Raw genomic sequence first — 26,517 nt, forward strand, 5'->3', positions numbered from 1 at the left:
ACTTCAAGTCTAGTAGAGGAGAGAGATACATAAGAAATAACTAGCCAGTAATCAAAGCATATAAGAGGTACAGAAGCACTGATGAAGTCAGGTAACTTAATATTTGAGCTGAGTTTAAAAGAATTAAAGGAATCAATTCAACCAGGCAGGGAAGAGTAATCCAGTCACAGGGAACTGCATGTGCAAAGGCATGGAGGTGTAAAAATAATACTGTCTGGATTTGTCAGGGAATGAATGCAAGTACAGTCATTTGGTGAAAGAGTGGTGGGAGCGGAGCTTTCTCCCTGGCCATCAGTGGGAGGAATCAGACTCTGATGGGGTAAATTTGTAGAATACACCCTTTATGCCACTCTCTGTCTCCTCTTTGCTCAGAAGTTAGCTCCTGACCCCACAGCTACAGCCTCTTGCTTTCTCAAGCACAGCAGCTTCTTGAAGCCCCCAGGGCTGCAACCTGGAGTCCTGGCTCTGGCCTCCATCCTTGTTCTAGGGCAGCACCTTTCGAACGGTTTAGACTGCAACCGCCAGTAAGAAATACATTCTGTTGTGACCTAAAGCACACATACACAATATACATAAACTATACCTTCATTACCACCTGCAATGCACTTTGATATTTTGTGTTCTATCTCAAAAGAGAGAGAGAGTTGGGTGAGAGCCACTAAGCTGATCTCACAAACCCAGTGAGTCACCACCTGCAGGTGGAGAAACACTGCTCTAGGACTCACATCTGTGGCTGATTCCAAATCCAGAAGCAGAACAGTGCAGTGGCTAAGAGTATGGACTCTGGAAGCAAACCACTGGAATTTAAATCCTTGTTAACCCATTTATTACCTGTGGGACCTTTGGCAAGTTACTTACCTTTCTATACCTCAGTTTCCTTGTCTGCAATATGGGATAATAAGAGTACCTACCTCATAGGGTTGTTGTGAGGATTAAATGAGATAATATATATGTAAAAGCCTAGAAAATTGCCAGCAGCTTGTAAGTGCTACCTAAGTGGTGGTGGTGGTGTTGTTGTTATTAGTTGCTGTTGAGTTGATGGAGCTTCATGCTGACCACATGTGTCCAGAGTAGAATTGTTCCCTCTGGTTTTCAATGCTGTGACCTTTCAGAAGTAGATCACCAGGACTGTCTTCCAGGGCAACTCTGGATGGGTTCAAACTGCCAACCTTTCAGCTGGTAGTTATGTGCCTAACCATTTGCGCCACCTAGGGATTCCTGCTTAAGTATTAATGCTGCTATTATTATTATTGTCTCTGATCTCTCCTGTTACACCATCCTAACATAAAGCTAAATTGTACCATTCATGAAAAAAAATATAATACCAAAGGGTTTATTTGCAAAGCTATACAAAACTACATAGTGTGTGCGGCAGAGTGGGGACACCCCCAGGGATCCTGTTTCTCCGCAGGCTATCCCACCTCTTCTGTTTGGGGAGGGGGCTAGGCTTCTTCCCCAGCCATGGCTCAGTGTTCTGGTGAAGATGGACCTAAAACGCCCATCTCTGCTTTCCACTAATGAATACTTCACTTCTTCACTCACTTTTTGTAACCCACCTAGAATCCCAAATCCCCAAAGTGAGGAGGACTTTCTTCTGACTATGCGTGTTGGGGACCATATTAAAATGTCAGTGATAAAAACGACAATTGGAGTTCTTATCTCATCAGCTCAGTGCACTCAATCCAATAAGGGAAAGCGTACAAAGGAGTTCCAAAAAAAGCAGTGCACACCTTTCAGTGATGCCAGAGGCTGGCATGATTCAACCCATCTCTCCCAGCACCTCAAATGATCTGATGGCAAAACTAAAGGAATGCAGGTGGTATCTGCCACATGATGGGTGCAAGTCAAATTTCAAGAACATTCTATCAAACATCCAAAGGACAAGTTCAGGAAATAAAGAACTGAAGACTTGGAGTAAATGTTTTCATTTGTCATGATCAAAAATGGATGGTTAAAACACACACACTCAAACCCTGGCACTACAACATCTCATCCCACCTGTTCCAGGGTGGAAATGCCAGGCCCTACCCACCCCCTCCTGCTGGGCTTCTGCGTCCATTGCTCCACCCCGGACTCTGCACTGCACCCTGAACTTCTACTGCCCCAGTTTTCAACTTCCCTCAACATGGCGCCTGGGCGCTCAATGTCCAGGCAGTAATGTTAAGAAAAGTAAAGGGCGTGACCTGAGTCCGGAGTGGGCCGTGTTGCAATGTCTGTGAGTTCTTCTCCATCTCCGTTTCCCAACCTGTCTCCTTCTCTACCCTCTCCCACCCCATCATTGTTCCCCGGAAACAAATAGGATGGCTTCACTGGTCAATTCTTCACATTCACAAACACCAAAAGCAGAGGAAACGCCCCTGGGCCACCCTCCCCCTCCCCCCAAACCCCAGTGCTGGGAGAGCAGCCGGTGGCGCAGGGCTGCCTCGGGGACTGCGGAGCTGCTGCGGCTGTCCCGTCTGTTCTGGAAACTTCTTTGGCCTCTGGGCTTTACCTGGAGGCCTCTTCCTTCAGCTCCTTGTTTTTCCGCACCTCCTCCGCGTGCTTGTCCTGGGAAGAAACGGAGGGGAAAGGTCGGGTCACACAAGCCTGCCCCACAATAAAGGGGGGCTGAGGGGCAAGAGAACCGGAAGTAAAGGATGACCCACACCGGAATTGGAGAGCAGTGTATGCAAAGACCACCTGAGAAGGGGCAGAAGGTGGGAGGCAAGACTCATAGGAGACAGATGGGTGAGGCTTGCTAGTGCAGCTCCAGCAGAGCTCATCTCATTGACTTGCCCCCCCCCCGCCGCCAGGGGGACCCTCTCACAGTGTCTTCAGGGCCTATCAGCCTCTCACTCCCTGTCCTCTCACTCCCTGTCCTGGCCCTTCTACAGTTTGGAGACTGATTGTTGCTTGACTTGACACAAGAAGCTGCTCAGCTTGTACTAGATGAGCAGGTGGAGCAACAGGCCTCACTGCAAGCTCCCCATGCAATCTGACTGCAGCTTTTGTTTCTTGTCCATCTCTTTAGTGAAAGTTGTTTTCACCCTTTGGTGAAAGCTTAAAGCAATCGACTGCCAACTGAAAGTTCAGCGGTTTGAAACCACCAGTGGCTCCACAGGAGAAAGATGTGGTAGTCTGCTTCTGTAGAGACTTACAGCCTTGGAAACCCTATGGGGTTGCTATGAGTCAGAATCCCCTTGATGGCAGTGGGTTTGGCAAAAGGTGAAGACTCTTGAAGTATGAATTTCCAGAAGAATTTTTGGAAATGTTGTCCAACTCCAAAGAGAGGACTTTCTTACAAGTGTTGTAAAAGACCTGCTTTTGTTCCACTGCTTAATGAAGCCCCAAAGACTGGGAATCTGACTTCAGAGGCCTACCAGCTGTGTGACCTTGAGTGACTCACCTCACCAATCAGATCTCCCTGTTTTGGTCTTTAAAAGAGAGGGGGTGTATGGAAAGATCTTCTACCTCTAGAATTCTGTGGCTTTAGTGTTCACTTCAGGGGCTTATCATGTTCTGCCTTACATTACTCCTCATTGTGCACACATCTGTTTCTTCTATTAGATGGTGTGTTCCTTGTGGGTAGAGGCCTTGTCTTTTTTATCTTTATAGCTCTCATTTTCTAACATGGCTCCTTGCACATGGTGGGTGCTCAATAAATGTTATCTTTACTGGAGGCTGGCATCATTGCATCCAAATGTCAAGAATTTGCCTGGAGTAGATCCACTGAGACAATCCAGGTTCCCAGGATATACCTTAAGCTACAAACCTGTCCCTGGAGAAGCCCTAGAATTTTCCATGACCCTGGGAGCAGAAAGTGGTATGTCTAGGGCACTGGTTCTCAAACTTTGCTATGTATCAGCATGACCTAGGAAGCTTATTAAACTGCAGGTTCTCAGACACCATCTCTAGACACCATCTCTAGTAGGTCTGGGGTAGGGCCCAAGTATCTGTACTTTTAAACTTTATACCAGGTGAGTCTGGTACAGGTGATCAGTGACCCACACAAATACTGGCACAGAAGGCATTGTTGAAGGTTTCCCCGGCCTTATGTGGAGCAAAAATAACACTCCTAGCTCCCATCCCACCTCCTGCCTTCACCAGGCTGAGTAGAGATCAGTGCCCCAGACAAGTGATGCCCACTAAAATGTTTGCTTCTGACACCTTGCTTCCTTGAGTCTTAACTCACCTCCAAAGCTATTACTCCAGGATATGGGCCTTCACAATCACTCCAACTCTAAATCTACCTCCATTTCCAGGTGAGCTCTATGTGCAAATCCTAAAAGGTTTTTGGATTCCCTTTCCTTGGCCTCCAATGTCCCGTCACTGACAAAAGGCTAGCAGGACAGTTGTGGGCTGGTCTCCTTAAGAGAGGCACTGAAAGAGCCACCTAGACTTGGAGGAAAAAATGCTGGGTTCTAGTACCAGCTCCATTCCATATTAACTGTGTAACCCTGGGCAAATCATTTTACCTTTTCTGACATGGTTTCCTAAACTGTCATATAAGGATAATGTTGGGTCTGGCCTCAATTATTTGTTTTGAATTTTGACTGAGAGCCCATGACCCATCCTATCTCAACTGCAGATTTTCTTTTCTTTCCTCTAAGAATTTGCTCCAAATCATCCTTAAAATAGTTGGGGAAGCCTGAAATCAGACCCAGATCACTTCCCTTTCATATGATTCACTGCTTCCCCTTGGAGGACAAGCATGGTTGGGGGTTGGGGCGGGGGGCGGCTGCCACACATTGGCCAGCTCCAAGGCCTACATAACATTCAGATCCCTTGTGAAGAAAGCCAGATCTTTCTAGTAGCTGTTGCCAAAGGTCTAAGGACTGTTGGTGGATGGGCAGGAAGGAGTAGGGACCACGCTGCTCACCATGGGATGAGGCCACCGATCAGGTCCCTGGAGTCACCGCGCAGCAGGCGGCTCCTGGAAATAAAACACAGAGCTGGAGCTCTCCCAGGAGCTGCAGGAGAAACTGGGGCAGCCTTGAGACTGAGGAAATGAGGCCAGCATGTTCTTAAAAGAATGGGCTGTTATTCTGCTGACACATGAGACCAACCCCAGTCTCTCATGTTTCTCATATTTAGGTGACACCATTTGGTTTATTGACAAAAGGCAGCATATTGGAAAGACCTGTGACTCATTCAGGCCATGTCAAAAGGATTGTAGAGAATCATGTCTCCTGTTCAACGGGCAACTCAGCTTATCATCCCCTTGGCTTAGAGCCAGGAGCTCATGTCAGCATGTTTCATTAAATCAAATCAGTCCATTCAAGGATGAAGCTAGGAAGGTACCATGCTTGTCTATCCCTACTCCTTTGCATTAGGCAGGCTTTCTCTAGAAGATAAGAGGCATAATCTCCCTAAGACAGTGAGAAGTTTCAACTGTGTAACTGTGCAGAATGTCCCCCGAGGAATTCTAATGCTCAGTTCATGTTTCTTGCCTCCCAAGTCATTCCCTGAAACTCTCTAAGGATCCAGCCTAATAGAAATATCCCCATTCCTGTCTGAGGCTGCTTTCTCCCTGAAATGATATGTAGATCCATGTACTCTTGCCATGAAAGAAAGACAGAGTGGCCCAGGAGCCTCGTCTTTGCTCTGGGACCACTTACCTTCTCTTGCAGACGTTCCAACATGGCGGCAAGATGGGCTTCCCGGTTCTCCTTATTGGATTCCATCTTCTGGGCCAGTTTTTCCTTAGCCATTTTAATGAAGTTGTTGTTTTCCTCAATGGCTTTTTGGATCACTTCCCGCTCATGTTCTCGTTTTTCTGCCAGGTGCTTCAAGAGTTCAGCTTCCTGGTACTGGAGAAGCACAAAGGAAAAAAGAGGCCCTTGAGGGTGAGCATGTTGGGGTATATTTTGATCATCCTGGCTTAAAAGCTCCATACCCACAACACAGTTCTCCTTGAGCCTGATCCCTGGCCCATTAGCAGGAAGCAAGGACACTTCCTAGATTCTCCCACAACCTTCACAGCCTTCCACACTGATTTTTCTCAGACTTTTTCTTTTAAATGCCCTTGGATTTCTTTTTCTCATTGCCTCATTTATTCATTTGTTTAAAAATACTAAATGACCTTATTCTGTGTACCAGGCACTATTCTAGCAACTTGGAAAATAAAGTAAGAATAAGACATATATAAATAACTATAACCCAGAGTAGCATGTGACATAAGCCTTAGAGGTAGAGAGAAAGTGCTATAGCAATTCAGGACAGGAGGAGATTATTTTCTGCTGAGGAAAAGCTTACACAAATATGGTATCTGAGTTAGGCCCTGAAGAGTCAATAGGAAACATCAGAAGTCATGCTAAACCAAGAAAACCAAACCCGTTGCCGTCGAGGTGATTCTGACTCATGGCAACCCCATGTGTTACAGAGTAGAACTGCTCCATAGGGTTTTCTTGTCTGTAAGCTTCCCAGAAGCAGATTGCCAGATCTTTCTTACATGGTGCCACTGGGTAGGTGCAAACTGCCAACCTTTGGGTTAGGAGTCCAGCGCCAACCATTTGCGCCACCTAGGGACCTAGAAGGCAGGCTAAGGGGGTGAAAATATACCAAACCATGTCCTTCTCCTTACCTCCCCTAATTAAGGAACCCTTTCCTTAATTGTGTAGCCTTTCCCTAAATCCTTAATATTTTTCTATGTCTTATTCTTATCATTGTGCATATAAAGCCACCTCTTGGAGTTTTGTAGTACAGTGTCTTACCCACTAAACTGTAAGCTCCTAGAGGAGGCCAGGGCTCTTCTTTGTTTCCCTCAATTGTGCCTCATTTTCTGCCCTGCACGTGGAAGGTGCTGTCTAAATATAGGTTGATGGTGACTGAAGCCCAGCTCAAGACCATTGCCTCTCTTTTCCAACTCTCTCCCCGCTCATGCTGGGATGAAGGAAAGAAAGGGCAGCCCTTACCTTCCGTCGCTCTTCAGCTGCTTCTAGTTTCTTCTGGATCTCCTCCAGTGATGGATCTCGCCGCCGCGGCAGGGAGGCATTGAACTCAGGCACCCCATCAAAGGAAGGCGGTTTCAGGATGACTTCAAAGGACTGGCCCGAGGTGCATTTGTTCAGCTCAATGACTTCCATGTCAGAAATTACACACCAGTTCAGGTCCACCGTGTCTGCTGCAGAGAGCAGAAAAAGTGCTGCTCAGCCCCTGAACGATATGTGGGTACCCATAAAGCATGCACACCCTATGCATGGGAAATCTGGGGACCCCCAGGAAAACCTAATGACCAGGGTCCTAGGTCAGTCCTGAACATTGGTACCTAAGGTCAGTGGGCCCAGTGGTCTGATGGCTCTTAGAAAGCTGAAGGAGTTTGTAACCACATAGGGTTTCAGGCTCCAAGAGGAGGGGTCCCAGAATATGTAATGTCTGAGAACAACTAGCTGCTTTGGTTTTTGCTTCTGTGGCAAGCCTCCTCATGTAGTTGAGCTCTTGCTCAAGTTGTAGTCTATGGTGACAAACAACGGTGGCTTTTATCCACCACCCACCACCCATCCACTCACTGTTCAACTACCAATCTGATCACTCAGCCTGTTTACATCTCTCCCCTTAATTCCTCCTACCCTGCTCTCTTCTTTCTCTCCAGTCAGCACTGTCTTTCCGCTGGCTTTGATCTTTTCTCCTACACTGTCTCCCACACCAGCCTAAACAGAAAAAACAATCTCAGGTAATCAGAGCACTCCCATCTCTCATTTCCAGACCAAACCCATCCCCTTTTGTTAACCCCCAGGAAATTAAGAGGGGACCTCTTCCTTGATTCGGAGCCCTGGTGATGCAGTGATTAAGAGTTCGGCTGCTAACCAAAAGGTTGGCAGTTCAAATCCACCAGCTGCACCTTGGAAACCCTATGGGGCATTTATCCTCTGTCCTATAGGGTCGCTATGAGTCAGAATCGACTCAAAGGCAATGAGTTTGCATTTTTTTGTTTGTTTGTTTGTTTTTGTTCCCTGATTGGAGTTCACGGGTGGTGCAAATGATTCAAACAGTCAGCTACTAACTGAAAGGTTGGAGGTTCAAGTCCACCCAGAGATGCCTGGGAAGAAAGGCCTGGAGACCAGTTCTGGAAAATCAGCCATTGAAAACTCTATGGAGCACAGTTCTACTCTGACACACATAGGGTCACCATAAGTCAGAGTTAACTTGAGGGCAACTGTTTCCCCCCTACCGTCATCCCCGATGAGGACATTGCCATTTTGTGCTACCTGCCATTGGGGTTCTTCCTGTCACCAGGTCCCACACAGCATGACTATCACATAGTGTCCTTGGGTGGCTGTGGGAAGTTCTCTTCCCACCTCTGGACTCTCCTTCAGCATTATCTACCCTTCACTGAGGACACTTGTCTGCGGTGGAATCTAGCTATTTACACTGTTTTATCTTCTAGTCTAAGTGTTCCCTGAGGGCAGAATCCCTGTCTGGCTCATCCTTGCATTCTCCACAGCATCGATTTGTTAAATGAATGAATAGAAGTTAAGCTAAGATCAAGAACACTCTGTGGAGGATCTGACTCAGACCTTGAACCTGGCTGTCTAGTCCCCCAGGCTACAGCCACACACCCCGCCTTCGTTATTGTGCTTAGACCCTCAGAATCAGATGCAATGATGTCACTGGATCTGGGAAGGAAAATGCGACATGGGGGAGGTTTCACGAAATTAGGGTAGAGGATACTGTCTGTACTCATGAGTACAACACACAGGAGATCTTCACTCCTCATTTTCCTAACTGTGGTTTTCACTTACCTTCATATTTATAGGATGACTTATTCAGGGGATCAGCCAAGAAACAGGAGCAAAACAAGGACACCAGGGGGAGCTCTTTCATCTTCTCCTTGTAGGCTGCAGAAACACCCCAGACAGATAAAGATGGTGAACTCCCCAGACTCAGAAGCCAGCATCTGTGCGGGTCGGGGTGCCTGGGCAGACCGGACTCCTGACACCACACAGGTGCTCAAACCACCCAGACCCATGCCTGGGCTAGGAATCCCTGAACTGCCCTGTTTAGATTTTCTGGTGATTCAGACCTACTCTCTTTACCTATTAAAATTTGAGCCTTCCAGAACACCCAGATGACCTTATCTTTCCTCCCAGTTCATCTCTTCCTCTCATAGTACCATAAGAAAAATGTCCTCGGAGAAAGACCCAAGCACCAGTGCCCTCACCTGACCCTGTCATCCTGGACTGAGCTTTCTAGCTCCCCACACTTGCCCCAGGATACTCCATTTCTTGTGCTCCATATTGCAGAATATCCGCACTCCATTTTTGTCAAAGTGCTTAGCAGTCCTACCTCAAGGGTAAAGAAGCTGGAGAGGAGATAGGAGACCCTTACCCCTTGCGGGGTGGCAAAGTCAGGCTATGCGCCTTCTCTGACCTTCCCAGCATAGTGATCAAAGCCAGAGGGGCTGGTGTCCTCAAGGGCTGAGGTAATGTTCCCACCACCATCTATTGTGTCTGTGTTTGGAAGCATCATGAAAACCAGGAGGTTGCAGGTAAGAGCTGATGGTTTGGTGTCCCGGCGCCCCTGCCCTGCCCTGGGTATTTCACAGCCAGTTTTGTGTGTTCCTGAGAGTTCTCTCCCCACTCTGAGGTCTGTTTCTTGTGCCATGTCCTTGCACCCCAGGCTCCTTCAACACTAAGTTTACTCCCAGCACAGTGCCCAGACTCTCTCCCTCATTTCCTTTTACAAATTTGAAAACGTAACTAACTACAAAAATAATACATGCTTACTGGAAAAACCTTAAAAAACGCAGATGAGCAAAACGAAGAAAAACTCAACTGTAATCCCACCCACCATCTACAGATAATCTTTTTTAACTCTGTGGTGTATTTCCTGTCAATCTTTTTTTTTTTTTTTTCTCCTGAGCACATATAAGTACATATAGTTGTGCACAGAAGTACCCTAAGCTACAGTGCCCCATCACAGAAACAGATTTTGTACCTACCGGCTAGGGTCATGTTTTCTGGGATCTGGTGGCTGAATCTGGCTTAAAGTCACAGAGTGGATCTGTCACCACCTCAAGAAGCTACACACACCTGAGAAAAAGAGAGTATTTTACCACTGACAGGTTATTCTCCTAAGGAAGATCTTTAAGCAACAGGGAGGGGACCTCCCATCTCAAGGCCCTCTCCAAACCAACTCTCACTTTCCCAAACACTGATCCGCAAAGGAGCTCAGACAGCCATTTTCAACATTACACCAATCAGGCTCTGATTCCATGCATTAATGAGAACTTCATAATTGATTTTCCAGTCTCAAGTCCCCCCAAAACCAAAAACCAAACCAGTTGCTGTCAAGTCAATTCCAACTCATGGCAACCCCATGTGTTACAGAGTAGAACTGTTCCATAGTTTTTTTGTTTGTTTTGGTTGTGGTTTTTGCTGTAATCTTTATGGGAGCAGATTGTCAGGCCTTTCTTCTGTGGCATCACTGGGTGAGTTCAAACTGCCTACCTTTAGGTTAGTAGTCAAGTGCAAACCATTTGCATCACACAGGTGCCTTCATGCTACCCAGAGTATGCAAACATAGGTTTCCCAAAATGGTATTGGACAAGGGGTGTTCCCTGTTTCCCTGTGTAGCTCAGTGGCCTAGTCCAAAGTAAGTGTTGGTGTGAGAGACAAATTCCTAAATCAGAGTCACCTGGGAGTTTTTCTCAAAAAAACTGTGTCCTGAATTTCTCCCTACATACACCCTAGGCCTCTGGCCGGCCAATTCTGATACAGGGTGAGAGGGAATTGCCAGTTACCATCAAGTTGATTCTGACTCATGGCAATCCAATGTGTGCAGAGTAGAATTGCTCCATAGGGTTTTCAAGGATGTGACCTTTTGGAAGGAGATCACCAGACCTTTCTGCCGAGGTGCCTCTGGGTGGGTTCAAACTGCTAACATTTCAGTTAGTAGTCGAGTGCTTTACCATTTGTGCCACCCAGAGACTCTAAGAGAGAATTAGACAGAGGATATTAAAATACCTCTGCAGGTGATTTTTTTCCTACCCCCTCCTTCAACTTCCTCCCAACAAACCACTGACTTAAGATCTCCTTGAATCAATTTAAGACAACCTTAGACTGTGAGAAGTAAACAGTAAGGAATAATGTCATCATAATATGCTTAGTGCAAATGTAGAAATCAGCATGCATAGGTTATTGTGGGAGCATGGAGAAGGGGCTCCATTCTCAGCGTGAGACCTGGGGAACCAGGGGGGCCCACTAGTGTTAGTGGCACCTGGACTGAATCTCAAAGGTTGAGTCAGAAGGAGGCAGGAGGATGCAGGTAAGGCATCCTGCCAAGTAACAACACACATGAGGGCATGGAGGTGAGAAAGCATGGTGTTTGCTGTTGGACCATAAAGTGTGAAGAGAGAAGCGAGGAGGAGAAAAGGAAAGGCAGGGAAGGGAGCAGATCTGCAGTGTCTGGGAAAGGGTAGGCAACAGGGCTCCACCTGGAGAATGAGGAATGGACATTGGTGAGTGACTGCCATAAAGACACTTGGTTCTTGACCACCATCAGTAGTCACTGTGCCCACAGAGGATGGCATGAGCCAACGTCCACACTCACTGCCAGTGTCTTCTGAGGCTGACTTCAAGCCCTTTTCCTTCCCATAATGAGGGTGTCTGCCCTCTGGGGACCAGGCTCCATACTGGCTTGGGCCTGGAGTGAGGAGGGAAATGGGAGTAGTGAGCTCTCCTCCCCCTCTGGGGCTAGACCAGTGTGGAGTCCAATACAGATTGCATGTCCCCTACCAGCTGTCACTAGTTACTTCACACTTCTAAACCTCTCTTTCCCCATCATAAATCTTCAGAGTTATACAAATCAAATGAGAAAAGTGTATATTTTGCATCCAACAGAAAGGAGGTGCTTAATAAATGTTAGTTTCCTTTTCTCTTCCTTTTGCATCAATGTAGCTAAAAAAAAACCATTGCTGTCAAGTCAATCCCAACTCATAGTGACTCTATGGGGCAGAGTAGAACTGCCCCATAGAGTTTTCAAATCTGTAATTTTACAGAAGCAGATTGCCATATCTTTCTCCCATGAAGCAGCTGGTGAGTTTGAACCGCTGACCTTTTGGTTAGCAGTTGAGTGCTTAACTACTGCTACACTAGGGTTCCTATCAGTAAGCTACTGGGTGCCAAACCCCTGTTTCATAGTCATTACCTCTGGTCCTCACCACAGCCGTGCAGGTTAAGTACAGCTGTCCCCATTTATTGGTGAGGGGAACAGAGGCTCAGAGGGTTTATGTGACTTGCTCAGAGTCACAACTGAGTGAGATAGCTCAGATCTGACCCAGATCTAGCTGGACTTAAAGTGCCCTTTTCCCTGCAGCATCTCCTTGTTCTTCCCATTTTTGTGTTTTTGGACCAGGGGCCCTTGCCATGCCCCTCCCCGTGTAGCACAATGGACCTTCTCTCCTTGGGAGTCAAGCTGATCCTGACACTACCAGTGCATCCCTGGCTGGGGGTGTGGGCGGGCCTGGGTGCCTGGACGCGACAGTCCTAGTCATGAGACTCCATTCTGCACGAGCCATGCTCATGACCAGACTGATGGACCAATCGATTTGCATGGAGTGAGCAAGCCCTTGCAGGAAGGCAGCCGGCCTCAGAATTTAACCCGGGTGATGGATCAGAAAACCAAAATCAAACCCATTGCTGTCGAGTTGATTCCAACTCATAGTGACCCTATAGGACAGAGCAGAACGGCCCCATAGGGTTTCCAAGGAGTGGCTGGTGGATTCAAACTGCCGACCTTTTGGTTAGCAGCTGAACTCTTAACTACTATGCCACCAGGGTTTCCAGTGAGGTATAAATAGGTGGAAAAGGAGTGGAAGAGAGATAGAGGACATGCTGAGAAAGTAGGAGAACGTAGCTGGGCTCTTCCTGTAGAAGCAGTACTTGGAGTCAGGGAACATGCCCCTCAGCCTGAGCTGGGAATAAGACCTTTCACTCATAGAACACTTTCTCCCACATCATCCCAGCTGATCTTCTCAAGAGTCTGTGCCAGGCTGACAAGACAGGCATCATCAGCTTCACCTTCAGATGAAGAACCTGGGGCTCAGAGAAGTTAAGACTCTTGGCTAAGTTGGTGGTATAGCTAAGTATAGGATCCAGGTTTTCTGATTTGTAAGTTCTTCATTTGTGACCAGTAGAGGAACTGGATGCTAACTAGGATTCCTCCATGGTCCTTGGAACTCAGGGAAAGCCATTCTATCCTGTAGATATGACTTGATAAAAAAACATGTATGAAGTGTCCTCTAAATGAAAGATAGGAGTCCCTGGGTTGTGCAAACAGTTAACATGCTTGGCTGCTAACTGAAAGGTTACAGATTCGAGTCCACCCAGAGGCACCTTAGAAGAAAGGCCTGGTGATCCACTTTCAAAAAATCAGTCATGGATCACCATGAGTCAGAGTCGACTCGATAGCAACTAGTATTGGTTATATGGAAGATGATGTGCTAAGACTTTTAGGAGCAGAAGGAATTAAGCAGAGAACAGAGAAGGTCAGAGAACACAGACAGGGAAGACAAGGGCAGGGAACAGGAGACGTCCTAGAGGTGGACACAAATACACATGGTCAAGGAAATTGTGATTCAGACATCTCCATTGCAGAGGTTGGGTTCTGCATAATTAAAAATACAGATTTGTAGAACACCTACTATGTAACAAACTCTTTCATTTTAATTTTCATAATAATCTTGTGAGGTAGGAATTATTATCTCTATTATATAGATGAGGAAATTGACTCTCAGAGATACTGTGTGTGATATTTCCAGGGTCACTTAATGAATGGCTGCACCAAGGCTGTCCATCATCCTTTCACCATATCTCAACTATCAGTGTTTACACATAGTCTGATTTGTTCCTCAAGATAATCTGTATACCTGTGGGTACATGGGGCCATTAAATCCTCATGCCCACAGTCAAGTTACTTCTATGGCACTCAAGACCCAAAAGATATTGCTGCCAGGGGACACTCTGAGAAAGGATACAGAAGGTAAGGGAATGGTGGAAGGACAAGACTCTTTTGGGGAGCTCAGCAATGCAAAGGGGTTCTAAGCAATTGGGTGGTGGCAACAATGCAGGGAGCTTGACTTTATCCCTAGTTAGCTTGTGGCATCAGCATTTAGTGAGGAGGATTACAACCACCTCCCCAGCACTTAGTCTGGATGTGTAGACTCTAGGTTATCCTGTGGGTTAGACCCAGATTGGATGCACACACTGGGAAGAGTTAGTTATGAGAATCTGTGTACTGTAGGGCTTTCAGAACAGCTCTTAAGTCTCTCTTCTTCCATCTTAGAGACACACCTCTAGCCCAGGCCATTCTCCTGGGCACATCCAATCTAGCTTTAATGCCTAGTATGACCCCAACGGTCCATATACCAGCTTTAGTCCTGGAAGCATGGACCCTCCAAGCTTCTCACAGTGTTACGGAGTCTGTTAAATAGCTCGGTAGTTTGGTCACGTCACGCACAGCAGAACATGGCCTGCAACCAAGTTGGGGGGGGGGGCACCAGGCCTATCACAGGACTGTCAGATAGGGGCAGTAAAGAGTGCTATTGCCCAAGGTCAGAGAAGACAGAATGACAGGAATTCAGATAGGAGGAATAAACATTAAAAGACAACATAGGTCAGAGTAGGCATGAGGCCATGAGTTCAGGCCCATCAGGTAGGAGAGTCTATCAGACATCATCAGAGCCTCAGAAGGCAAAAGCTAGTGCTGAGACAAACTTCTGGCCCCTCCCAGAGGCTCCTCACTTGTTTTCTGTTAAGGCAGTGAAGGAGTTTGTGCTTTATCCTCTATTTAGTAAGGAGCAGTTGCCGTCTTTTGAATAAGGGAAGAGGGGAATGGTAATGCTGATGATAGCAATAGTAATAGCTGTCACTTCTTGAGCACCTACTTTGTACTAGAAAAATCACAGACGTTATATCAATTCATTCTATGAGGTTCTTTTGTAATGAGGAAATTGAAGCGTAGTAGATTTAGGTAAATTACACCAAGTCATACAGTTAGTAAGGGGCAGAGCTGGGATTTGAATCCAGGTGGAGTCCCTGGGTGATGCAAACAAATGGTTAACGCACTCAACTGCTAACCTAAAGGTTAGTGGTTCCAGTCTACCCAGAGGTACCGCAGAAGAAAGGCCTCACAGTCTACTTCTGAAAAATCAGCCATTGAAAACCTTATGGTATCAATGTCACTGAATTGTACGTGTAAAAATTGTGGAATTGGTGTAAATAATTAAAAAAAAAAAAAAGAAAACCCTATGGAGTACACTTCTACTCTGACACACATAGGGTCGCCATGAATCAGAATCCACCAGTTTGGAAAACCTGGGTTTGATTCCTGGCCAATGCACCTCATGTACAAACACCATCCATCTGTCACTGGAGGCTTGTGTGTTGCTATGATACTGAACAGGTTTCAGCAAAGCTTCCAGATAAAGACAGACTAGGAAGAAAGCCTGGGTGATCTATTCCCGAAAATCAGCCAATGAAAACTCTATGGATCACAACAGTTCAATCCCCAATCCATCATGTGGACAGTGCAGGACCAGGCAGCGTTTAGCTCTGTTGTGCATAGAGTTTCCATGAGTTGGCAGCCAACTCAACAGCAGCTAACAACAATAAGCAGTGCAAAAAAATTCATCTAGCAGCATCAGCTTGGGAAAAAGATTAGGAAGGGAAGCCTGGAAACCCAGTCTAGGCACACAGTGATAAAGGCCTGCCTAGGACCTGCCTAGTTACACTCTGAACTTTTTGTACCACAACCAGCACTGTTTTCCCATTTGCAAACTAATCACACATTTTTGTCAAAGGATTCCATCATTAGCGTAACTGGTAAAACAAATGAGTTAGTGATAAACTCACAAAGTAGACATCTAGGCAATAAGGAGATAAAGACACAAAATGAATAAGTTTTGATTGGGGGCAGGATTGGCTGATCATGAAGATCTAGAATCAAGGTTGTTGGCTAAAGAGGGATTTCATGGTGGGACGGTGGGGGAGGAGAGGACAGTCAGCAGATGGCAGTGTGTACACAGGGCACCTGATGATAAGGGGTCTAAATGAAGAGATCAGAGCCCCCAGTTTCCCCTAGAACGTCAGAATGTCAGAGAAAGAGAACTGGTAATCACTACCCAGTGGTTTGCAACTAGAGGCAGTCCACTGCCAGGAAATATGTGGGACCTTTCGATTATCACTAGACTGAAGATGAAGTCTTTGGGTGATACAAATGGTTAACACGCTAGGCTACTGATTGAAAGGCTGGAGGTTCGAGTCCACCCAGAGGTACTTCAGAAGAAAGGCCTGGTGACCTACTTCTGAAAAATCAGCCATTGAAAACCTTATGGAGCACAGTTTAACTCTGACACACATGGGGTTGCCATGAGTAGAATTGCCTTGACGGCAACCAGTTAGACTGAGGATGCTACAAGCAAGTGTTTAGTGGGCAGGGACCAGGTACATTAATTGTCCTGCAATGCCTGCAACAGTTCTACATAATGAACAACTGTCCCTTCCAAAAATGTCAATACCCTTCTCTCTGAGGACCAGAGTTCCTTGAGGTCACCCCGTGAGTTGGTGGCAGAGATCCGACCAGAAACCAGCTTCTGGATTCTAGTGTCAGTGTCCTTCCCCTTCATACTGCCCTCCTGCACACCAGCCTGGATGAGAGGGAACAGCCCAGGGGGGCACTGGAGCAGCTTCCAATGAAAAGATGAGTATGTAGAAGGGATTTCAAGGTAGAAGAACTTTATGTGACCAGAATGGCGACTCCCACTCCCAAGTTTTCTGTAATGTGGTTTACGACCAGGGAGCAAAGAGAGAAGACCACCCAGCTCTTTGATGTCACATGACCATTCGCTGGGAGCACTACTGACCTCCTGAAGCACTTCTGACTACTCACAAGGCCAGAGTAAGCAAGCATGTTATTTGTCACTGTAAGAAATGCCCACATAATGCCATCAGAATCTCATGTGGACTATTTCTGAGGGATAAGAAGCTAACGCACTTCCAAGTGGTCTGAATAGAGTGATACCTGGCAAGGCTTTTAGAAAATAAATATAGGAACTTTGGCAGAGAATCAGTATAAGTGTTTATGGGTACGGAAGCAATGAATTCTAACCTAGGGTCTTCTGACAACAAGCAGTACAGGAAGGTGGCACTTTAAGTCTGTGCACTATTATCTGTCTTTTAAAAAGTCCAATTGAAGGCACGTATTTACTTACAATAAGCTGCACGAGCTACCTAAATGTCACATTTCTTTGCTTTTGGCTGAAACCATACCATCTCAGTATAGTAACTCTGGTTATTTCATGTTGATCAAAGGCTCTGATTGGCAGCCATATGTCTTATTTTGGTTAAAAATAAGAAGGTAAATTATTTTCTCATGAATGTGGTTTTAATCCTTTCCCCAATGTTTACTGAACTCCCATGCCAAGCCCTCTACTAGGCTCTAGGGTAACCATAGGGGTTTTTGATGGTGAAAAAGAGAACCAGACCCCCAGGGTGTGAATTTGGAGGCATGGAGCCTTTGGAAGTTCTGCAGATGTTTTCCCACAGTTACATGAGCCACATCACAGAAGAAAGAAGGAAAGGCTGTTAGAGCACGGCTGAGAAGGGACTAGTGAAACATACTGAGAGAAACTGGGCAGCACAGGATATTGCTTGATTCACTGAGTTTGGGGAACTGGCCCTCTCAAATCATCCCCCCTTAGGTTTGCTTCCGAAGACTTCATAAGGAAGAGATGGTGGAGATAGTGATCAAGAGTAACTTCAAGAGAGTACCTAACAGGCTTCAGGAATGTGGCTTCAATTGTGCTTCTAGGAAATAAGGAGGTGTCACCTGTTGGCAAAAGGAAAATTCTAGAGGACTCAGGAGTCCAGCACAGTTTTATCTGTTAGGTTGCAACAGTGATGTTGGGAAGCTAGCCAGAGAAGTAAAATCAAGTCTGGAATGTAGACCACCGAAAATAATCCACAGTGATGGGACTTCTTGGCCCATTTTCATTTTTGATTCTATATATAAAGAAGAATCAATATATCAGAAGTAAAGTTCAGAGACATGGACTTAATTCAGGGTTACTGGATAGCATGTGAGGCATAGTGACCCAGGGTGCCATGCGCTGGTGGAGGCACAGGTACTGAAGTCAAATGCTCATGGAGGCATTCGCATACAAAGCAAGCCCTTGTAATCATACTCCTAATACCAACATTAGTGAATATTTCAGGAGTCCCTGGGTGGCACAAATCGTTTAGCACTTGACTACTAGCCAAATGGTTGGCAGTTCAAATCCACACAGAGATGCCTCAGAAGACAGCACTGGTGATCTCCTTCTGAAAGGTCACAGCCTTGAAAACCATACGGAGCCGTTCTGCTCTGATACACATGGGGTCACCATGAGTCAGGATCAACTCAAAGGCAACTAACAACAACAATGAATATTTTATAGTGCCTTACTGTTTACCAAACACTTTCAAGCGCATTGGTTTTCTCTTTTATATATACTGTTTTATTACAAATACATTAACATCATATTTCAGAAAATGTATGTGACAGAGAAAATAAAATAAATCCCTACAGTCTTGTAGACATTGCCAGGGGGTCAAGTTCTCTGCTCATTCTGCAGTCCCATAGATGGAAGAAGTCAAGAAGATCTCTAGTGTTTCCATTCCCCATCCCTTTTTAGATAAAAAGACAGAGACCCCAAAGAGTCCGGTGCCTTGTCCAAGGTTAAGTACAAAGCCAGGCATCCAGTCCATATTTAGCTACACTAAGAGGAGTCTCTTATCTCTTACAATGTTTGTCCTGTTTTCTTTGTTCTTTCATTTTTTTCCCAATGCTCTGAAAGTTTTACGTCTTTTTTTAAATGTTTAAGTTAAAACAATTTATTTATATCTATATTTCACTACCTCAAGAATAAAACAGTACCCTTATCCATTTCTGGTGGGAATGCAAAATGGTGCAGCCACTGTGGAAAACAGTTTGGCAGTTCCTCAAAAAGTTGAACATAAAACTACCATATGACCCAGTAGTCCCAATGCTAGGCATATACCCAAAAGAAGTGAAAGCAGGAACACAGACAGAAACCTGCACACCAGTGTCCATTGCAGCACTTTTCATAATAGCCAAAAGGTGGTAACAACTTAAATGTCCATCAACAGATGAACAGATAAACAAAATGTGGTATATATGTTCAATGGAATATTACTCAGCCATAAAGAGAAACAAAGTCCTGATACATGCTAAAACATGGATAAACCTTGAAAACATTATGCTGTCAAATAAGTCAGTCACAAAAAGACAAATAGTTATGACCTCACTGATATGAAATAGGCAAATGTATAGAGATCAAAGCTTGTTAGTTGTTACCATGAATGGGAAGGAGGGGGGAAGGGGGAATTATTGCTGAATTCCTATTAATGGTGGTGGAATAATTTGGAAACTAAGGTAGTAGTAATGGTTGCACAATATGAACGTCATCAGTGACACTCAATTATACACGTAAATACTGTTGAATTGGCAGATGTTTTGTTATATGTAATGTATGGATTTATGTATATATGTGTATATAGTCACGTGTCGCTTAACGTCGGCAATATGTTGTGTGAAATAGGATAGTATGTGATTTGTACATTGTGCAAACATTTTATGTACTTAGCAAAGGTATATGGGATACCTTTTGTTTCACTTCCAAATCGATGCTGCTTTTTGCCTCTTGCTGCTGCTATCACTAGCCCTGGTTTTGCTGTTTTTGGGAGCCATGATGCACTTCACGGTAATATTTTCAGAAGAAAATTAAATACAGAGATAATGCTACAACACTCAAGAGGCAAGCAATACATGAGATTGGATGCCGCTGCCTATGAGTTGAAGCATATGCTGTTATATAGTAAACTTTTTATTTGTAAGTAGGGAAAGTTCATATTAAAATAATGATAGAAAGTACAATACAGTACATACACAAACCAGTAACATAGGCATTTATTATGACTATCAAGACATATGTGTTACAGGTTATATACATACTGTACTATTATATGCCTGGCAGCAAAATTGCTTTGTGTACAAGTGACATGAGATACACGTGTTGCGTGCAAGAAGCTGTTGTGTTCCTTACGTCCAGTTACATCTGCAACTTCCTGTTCTCCGATCAGGATTTCTGAACTCGATTAAAACCTTATGGGATCACAGATGTATATGCAGTTGGACATTGCCCAAATAGACGTTATGCAGTGCATGACTGTACGTATGTTTGTGTGTGTGTGTGCGTGTGTGTGCATGTATATATATATATGTATATATATACACACATATTTACCAAGGAGCACTGGTAGCACAATGGTTAAGCATTCGGCTGCTAACCAAATGGTCAGCACTTCAAACCTACCAGCCACTCCACAGAAGAAAAGACCTCGCAGTCTGCTCCTGTAAAGATTACCAAAAAAATCAAATCCATTGCCTTTGAGTCAATCCCGCCTTATAGCAACCCTATAGGACAGAGTAAAACTGCCTCCTAGGGTTTTCAAGGCTGTAATCTTTACAGAAGCAGACTGCCACATCTTTCTGGCAGGTTTGAACCTTTCAGGTAGCAGCTGAATGCTTTAAGCACTGTGCCACCAGGGCTTCTTCCGTAAAGATTACATCCTAGGAAACCCTATGCGGCAGTTCTATTCTGTCCTATAAAGTCACTATGAGCCAGAATCGACCTCTACACAACAACAACAGTATTTACCACAATAAATAAAAGAATAAAACAGTATCTGCTGAATTTCTTTATGTGAGGTAAGAGATTTCACATACTTTTACTTCCTCTCTCTACAAACCTTCTGGTCTTCTGGTTTTGTCAGAGTGATCTGGGTTTTCAGTTCTGAATTAATATTATTGATTTATTTCTTACATTATTCATTGAACAAATATTTATTGAAAACCCTACTATATGCTGTATGCTAGGTTCTGGGAACACCGTGATGAACATATGGACATTTTCTAGCCTTAAGATATTTGACATTTGTATTCAGCTTTATTATGTTAATAACTCTAAATTCTAGTGTTTTCTTTGTTCACAACCATTACTTATACCATGTCTTTTTTCTGTATTGAGTTTTTTAATCTGATAATTCTTTTGGTTAACTGGAGTACTTCTTGGCGTAATTTTTTTTTTTTTTCCAGGACGGGTTCCTGGTATGTTTGCTGAGTCCTTACATAGCTGGGTTTTCAAAAGCAGGGCAGATGACAGGCACGCCTGTCCCAGGATCAATAGACAAATAGTGCTTATGCTGTCAGATAGGCCCTGCCGCCTGACACATGCTACTCTTAACCCATTTACACTTACTCGAGTTGACCTTTGCTCCCTTCATGGTCTGAATTTCTGGGCACAGACACCCAAATTATTCACTGAATCTCTGTGCTCTGCCCACTCCCCACCATCACTGGGTCTTCCACCCTACATCATGAGCTCCATTCCTTTCTCTGGGTTCATGTTCCCTGATTTGTCCTCTGATCTCTTGGGTTGCTTGTGTCTTGTTGTAAATCAAGCCAATCCACATCAGACCCCAGCTCAGGTCCCTTCTGACCTGTCCTGTTCTCCCGCCTCCCACAGCAGGACCCCAAGGGAGTGCACACACAGCTACCAGTTTTAATTTATGGAAAAGAACAGTGAACTTTGGCAGGGATGAAAGATAGGTGTCAGGGGGTGGGTGAGTGGGTGCATATGTGTGTGTATGACTTTCTGTCTTCCTAGTGGGACTTGACATGTAAAAACTTGAAAAAAAATGTTTTTTAAAAAACGGCAGGGGAGAATTTTTTTGTCCTCACCTCCCTCAAAGAAAAATAGAAAATAACCATTTTCTCAGACTGTCACATATCTAAATATAGCAAATGATAATTTAACAAGCAAATAGAATTATACATGATGCATATTTATTTCCCAAGATAAAAAAAAAGTTTGCTTCTTTAAAGGGCATTATAAAAATTAGATTTTGCATGTTGTATGATTTTTTGCAGACTTTCTATCCCCCCAAAAATGTCCCATTTCTCCCCACAAATGACTTCAAAATCTCTGGGATTCTATGTCTCCAGATGAGAGTCTCCAGACAAATAGGAAAAAAATAAAGATATCAGGGAGGACTTGGGGAGGGAAGTTTAGAGTTTTTTGAAAAAATTATTCCTTTCTTTGGTTACGATTATGATTTTGCTTCTTAAATATCCAATTACTTACAATCAAGAACACAAATATTTAAATTTTTCAGTTTTTCTATGTGGTTGATTTAAGGTAGACACTATCGCTTTCTTTCTCCCTCTCACCTTCCTTATCTTCTTTGCCTTGTGTCCCACTCCCCTGTTCCTCTGCCTTACTCTCTGGATCTCAGTGTATCAATCTTTGTTGTTCTATTTTGAAGCTTATCAATCAGCATACTTCCCTCCTATAGGCCTATTACGGATTGAACTGTGTCCCTCCAAAAGATGTGTTGTAAATCCTAACCTCTATGCCTATGGTTACAACCCCATTTGGGAATGAGTTTTTATTAAAAGAGCCCTGGTGGCACAGTGGTTAAAGTGCTGAGCTGCTAACTGAAAGATTGGTAGTTCGAATCTACCTGCCGCTCCGCAGGAGAAAGATGTGGCAGTCTGCTTACATAAAGATTTCAGCCTTGGAAACCCTATGGCACAATTCTACTCTGTCCTATAGATAGGGTCACTATGAGTCAGAATCAACTCACTGGCAATTGGTTTGGTTTTTTGGCTTTGTCTTTGTTATGTTAATGAGACAGGATTAGTGCAGGGTGTGTCTTAAGTCAACATCTTTTGAGATATAAAAGAGGTTAAACAAGCAAGCTAAGAAGCAGAGATGGGGTAAGATAGATGCCAAGACACATGGAGATCTCCAAGGAACCAGGAAGCAGAAGCTGAACAGACAAGGAACTTCCCCCAGAGCCTAAAGAGAGAGAGAGCCTTTCCCTGGAGCCAGCACTCTGAATTTGGACTTCTAGCCTCCTAAACTGTGAGAAAATAAATTCATTTGTTAAAGCCATCCACCTGTGGTATTTCTGTTATAGCAGGACTAGATAATTAAGACAAGGCCAAATGTGATTAAAATACCCTAGTCATATGAGAGAAAGCAGCCAGCCTCTCTTGGCACTAGGATTTCTTATACTGAGTCAAAATAGAATCTAGATATTAAGCACCTACTCATGAAATCATGCAAAACATTCCCACTACCCCACCACCAACAGTAGGTCTGTTTAATAATCTACTCAGGATACACTATATCAGACCTTCTCTGTCTTTGATGGGTCGTTTTAGAACGAAGTATGTCCCTAAAGAAACATAGCGTTCTCTTCAAAAGAATGTTGTTGTTCTTGTCAAGTGCTGTTGAGTTGCTTTCAACTCATAGTGACCCTATGTGACTGAGTAGCACTGCCCCATAGGGTTTTCTAGGCTGTAATCTTTATGAGAACAGATCACCAGGTTTCTCCTCAGAGCCGCTGGGTGGGTTCGAACCGCCATCTTTTGGTTAGCAGACAAGTGCTTAACCGTTGTGCCACCGAGGCTCCTTTTTAAAAGAATGCTAAAACCAAACCAAACCTATTGGCTTTGAGTTGATTCCGACTCATAGTGACCCTACAGGACAGAGTATAACTGCCCCATAGGGTTTCCGAGGCTATAAATCTTTTTATGAGCAGACTGCCACATCCTCCTCCCAAGGAGTGGCTGGAGGGTTCAAACCTTCAACCTTTCAGTTAGCAGCCGAGTGCTTTAACCACTGTGCCACTAGGGCTCCTTTTTAAAAGAATACTTGGATTTAATTCTATCTTTTGGGCACATATTTTGTGCCTGGCATTGGGACACATACAACTGAGATGATTCTCCTAGTCCAGTCTGGTAAGAGTTTTCCATAAGCTTACAGTCTTAGAGTTAGAAGAGTTAGAGGTCGTTTAGCCCAATATTTCTCCAACTCTTTTGACTGGGACCCATTATAAGAAATACATTTTATATGATGACCCACTATGTATATGTCATGTTACTAATACACATGTACTGTATATATATGGCTACTGATATATATACGAAGCCCTGGTAGTGCAATGGTTAAAGTACTCAGCTGCTAACCAAAAGATCAGTGATTCAAACTCACCAGCTGCTCCTTGGGGGAAAGATGTGCCAGTTTGCTTCCGGAAAGATTCCTTAGAAACCCTATGGGGCAGTTCTACTCTGTCACTATAGTAGTGGTCCCACTACTATAGTACCACTACAAATCGGAATCAACTCGATAGCAGTGGATTTGTTTTGGTATATATATATATATATATACACACACACACACACACACACACACACACGTATGTGTATATATATATACATGTATGTATATATATACATGCATGTATATATAACATGTATGTATATGTATATAACATGCATGTATATATAACATGTATGTATATGTATATAACATGTATGTATAGATACATGTATGTATATATAACATGCATGTATATATACATGTGTGTATATATACGTGCATGTTATATACATGCATGTGTATATAACATGCATGTATATATACGTGTGTGTATACATGTATGTATATACATGTATGTGTATGTATACATGTATGTGTATATATACATGTATGTATATGTATATATATACATGTATGTATGTATATACACACATATATGCATACACACACAAATATACTTGTAACTGAAAATATACAACTAAAAATAGATACAGGAAACATTATTTACCGTACTATATGGCACGTGCTCTGATTTTTTTTCTACTCTTTTAACCCATTTTGTTTAAACAATTACCAGTTACAACCCACAAAATTGATTCACAATCTAGTAATGGGTCCCAATCAGTAGTTAGAAAAACACTAGTCTAGATCAATCTCCAATACAATGCAGAAATTCTCTCTATAGCCTCCCTCCTGGGTGGTCATCCAACTTCTTGAATGTCTTTAGTGATGGAGAACTCACTCCCTGCAAGGGAGCATGGTCAATGGTGGACTGATCTAGTGTTAAAGATCCTCACTGACTCCAAATGTGTTTCACGAGTGGCCTGGGTGGAGCTCAGGATCCCAAGAAGGCTGGGACGAGCTGACAGGTGCTCAGCAGCTGGTGATGATAAGTGGGCTTCAAAAATGGTGAAAGCATGGTTCCTAGCAGAAAGGTGGCAGAGGGGTTGGGATGAGCTGAGAAGAGGGGTGGTTAGTCAGCCCTAGAGGATAGAGCAGGGTTGCTGGTAGACTCTACCTCCCTTCTGTGGCAGCTGCTGATCAGACCTGTCAGTCACCCTCTGCCTCTTCTCCGCTCCAGCACTCTGACTGTTTCCTCATCTGACTGATGATCTCATTCCCCCTGGCACCCTGACTCCCAGCCTGTGGGAGAGGTTTCCTCCCTCTGGAGGGGGACTTAGCCTCCCGTTGAGGCAGATTCCCTCACATTCCCCCTCACCCTCCCCTCCCCACCCCTCAGGACTCCAGCAGGCCACCTCTGGCCATACCCACCTAGTATTCTCCTGGGGGTACCCCTTGAGACGCGGGAGTGCCCCTGCCTGGACTATTGAGCAAAGGGCTGCCTGAATGTTTCTGTGCCCCAGGGGTCCTGCAGACCCGCCCTTTTTCCGGACAATGAGACTCCTCCGCACCTGATTTTGTTTTTCTGGAGAAATAAAACAAAGGCAGCACCACCATGTGGGACAGAGCCAGCCACTCGGCATCAAATCGCTGAGTCCCCAGGGTGAGAAAATGACAATGCCTAAACTCCTGGTGAGGGCGGTGGGCTGAGCGACGAGGGGGCTTGGCCTCAGCCACAGTCGGGGACAGGGCGTGGCAGTTCTGTGTCTCTCAGTTTTCAGCCTGAGTGCCAACCATCCCTGCCCCAGGTGGGATCAGCTTGACCTCAGAGTGGGGTGGGGCAAGAAAGAGGTGGTGATCTCATTGTGTCCTCAGAACAGTGAGAACAAAAGTAATCCAGTGAAGAGATAAACGAGAAAGAAAAGCAGATGATAAAAATGAGAAAGGGAGGCAAGGAAAGCTGGGGCTGAGGAAGATGTAAAACCCAGGGCAGCTTCTAGTTTGAAAGGGATCAGGGGTCAGGGCCAGTTCCAGGGGAAGCCAGACTCGGGACAAAACCTTTCTCCATCAGCAGTAAAACATTTTTATGCAGAAATAACTCACCATGGATATTTGACCTGAAAGAAACCCTAGCAACTCCCACTCATCCTGTCTGTACTGAGCTCTGGAATAAAAGCAATGCCTGCAGCCCACCCTTGCCCCTCTGCAGAGTACCATTCATTTTGCCTCATCCTATTTCCCGCAAGATTTGACAAAGTTTAATTCATTGAGTAAAACCAAAGGCAACACAATAGGTACACTCAGTTTCTTAGACCACTTGCTTCTCTGCTCTGCTGCTGCCTTTTTTTCTTTTTTTCAAAAGCCTCAAATAATTTACATCCCATTTCTACTTACCTGCAGTCCAGTTAGAAGCGAGGTGCGAGCTGCTCTCTTCCTCACTCTCTCAATTAGTGGTATCCTGGGCTTCTCTC

General features: G+C 44.6%; 1 protein-coding gene across 4 annotated transcripts; it reads right to left on the reverse strand.

Annotated features, from left to right (window-relative positions):
* Positions 1-2,088: 2,088 nt before the first annotated feature.
* STMN4 (stathmin 4) lies at positions 2,089-26,517 on the reverse strand. Of its 4 annotated transcripts, XM_004382174.1 has the most exons (8): positions 26,441-26,517; positions 9,920-10,010; positions 8,721-8,816; positions 7,548-7,628; positions 6,894-7,102; positions 5,598-5,789; positions 4,859-4,912; positions 2,089-2,547 (listed from the first exon to the last, which is right to left on the reverse strand). In XM_004382174.1, exons 2-7 carry the CDS (start codon positions 9,930-9,932, stop codon positions 4,892-4,894), a joined length of 612 nt encoding a protein of 203 aa, XP_004382231.1. In that variant the 5' UTR covers positions 9,933-10,010; positions 26,441-26,517; the 3' UTR covers positions 2,089-2,547; positions 4,859-4,891. The 4 variants fall into 4 exon arrangements, with proteins under 4 accessions (XP_004382231.1, XP_004382232.1, XP_004382230.1 ...); XM_004382173.1 differs by lacking the exons at positions 4,859-4,912; positions 26,441-26,517 and having other exon boundaries at positions 2,488-2,547; positions 9,920-9,932; XM_004382175.1 differs by lacking the exons at positions 4,859-4,912; positions 7,548-7,628; positions 26,441-26,517 and having other exon boundaries at positions 2,440-2,547; positions 9,920-10,002.

The sequence above is a fragment of the Trichechus manatus genome, unplaced genomic scaffold (genome assembly GCF_000243295.1).
Source record: "Trichechus manatus latirostris isolate Lorelei unplaced genomic scaffold, TriManLat1.0 scaffold00091, whole genome shotgun sequence".
Classification (NCBI taxonomy): Eukaryota; Metazoa; Chordata; class Mammalia; order Sirenia; family Trichechidae; genus Trichechus; species Trichechus manatus.

Excerpts from the sequence above, each read along its gene's own strand:
- STMN4 (XM_004382173.1), bottom strand. Across the intron at positions 7,103-7,547 it reads GAGAGAAAGAAGAGAGCAGG|CAGACACGGTGGACCTGAAC; the intron begins GTAGGAGGAATT and ends TGCTCTCTGCAG. Across the intron at positions 2,548-5,597 it reads TGGAACGTCTGCAAGAGAAG|GACAAGCACGCGGAGGAGGT; the intron begins GTAAGTGGTCCC and ends GTTTCTTCCCAG.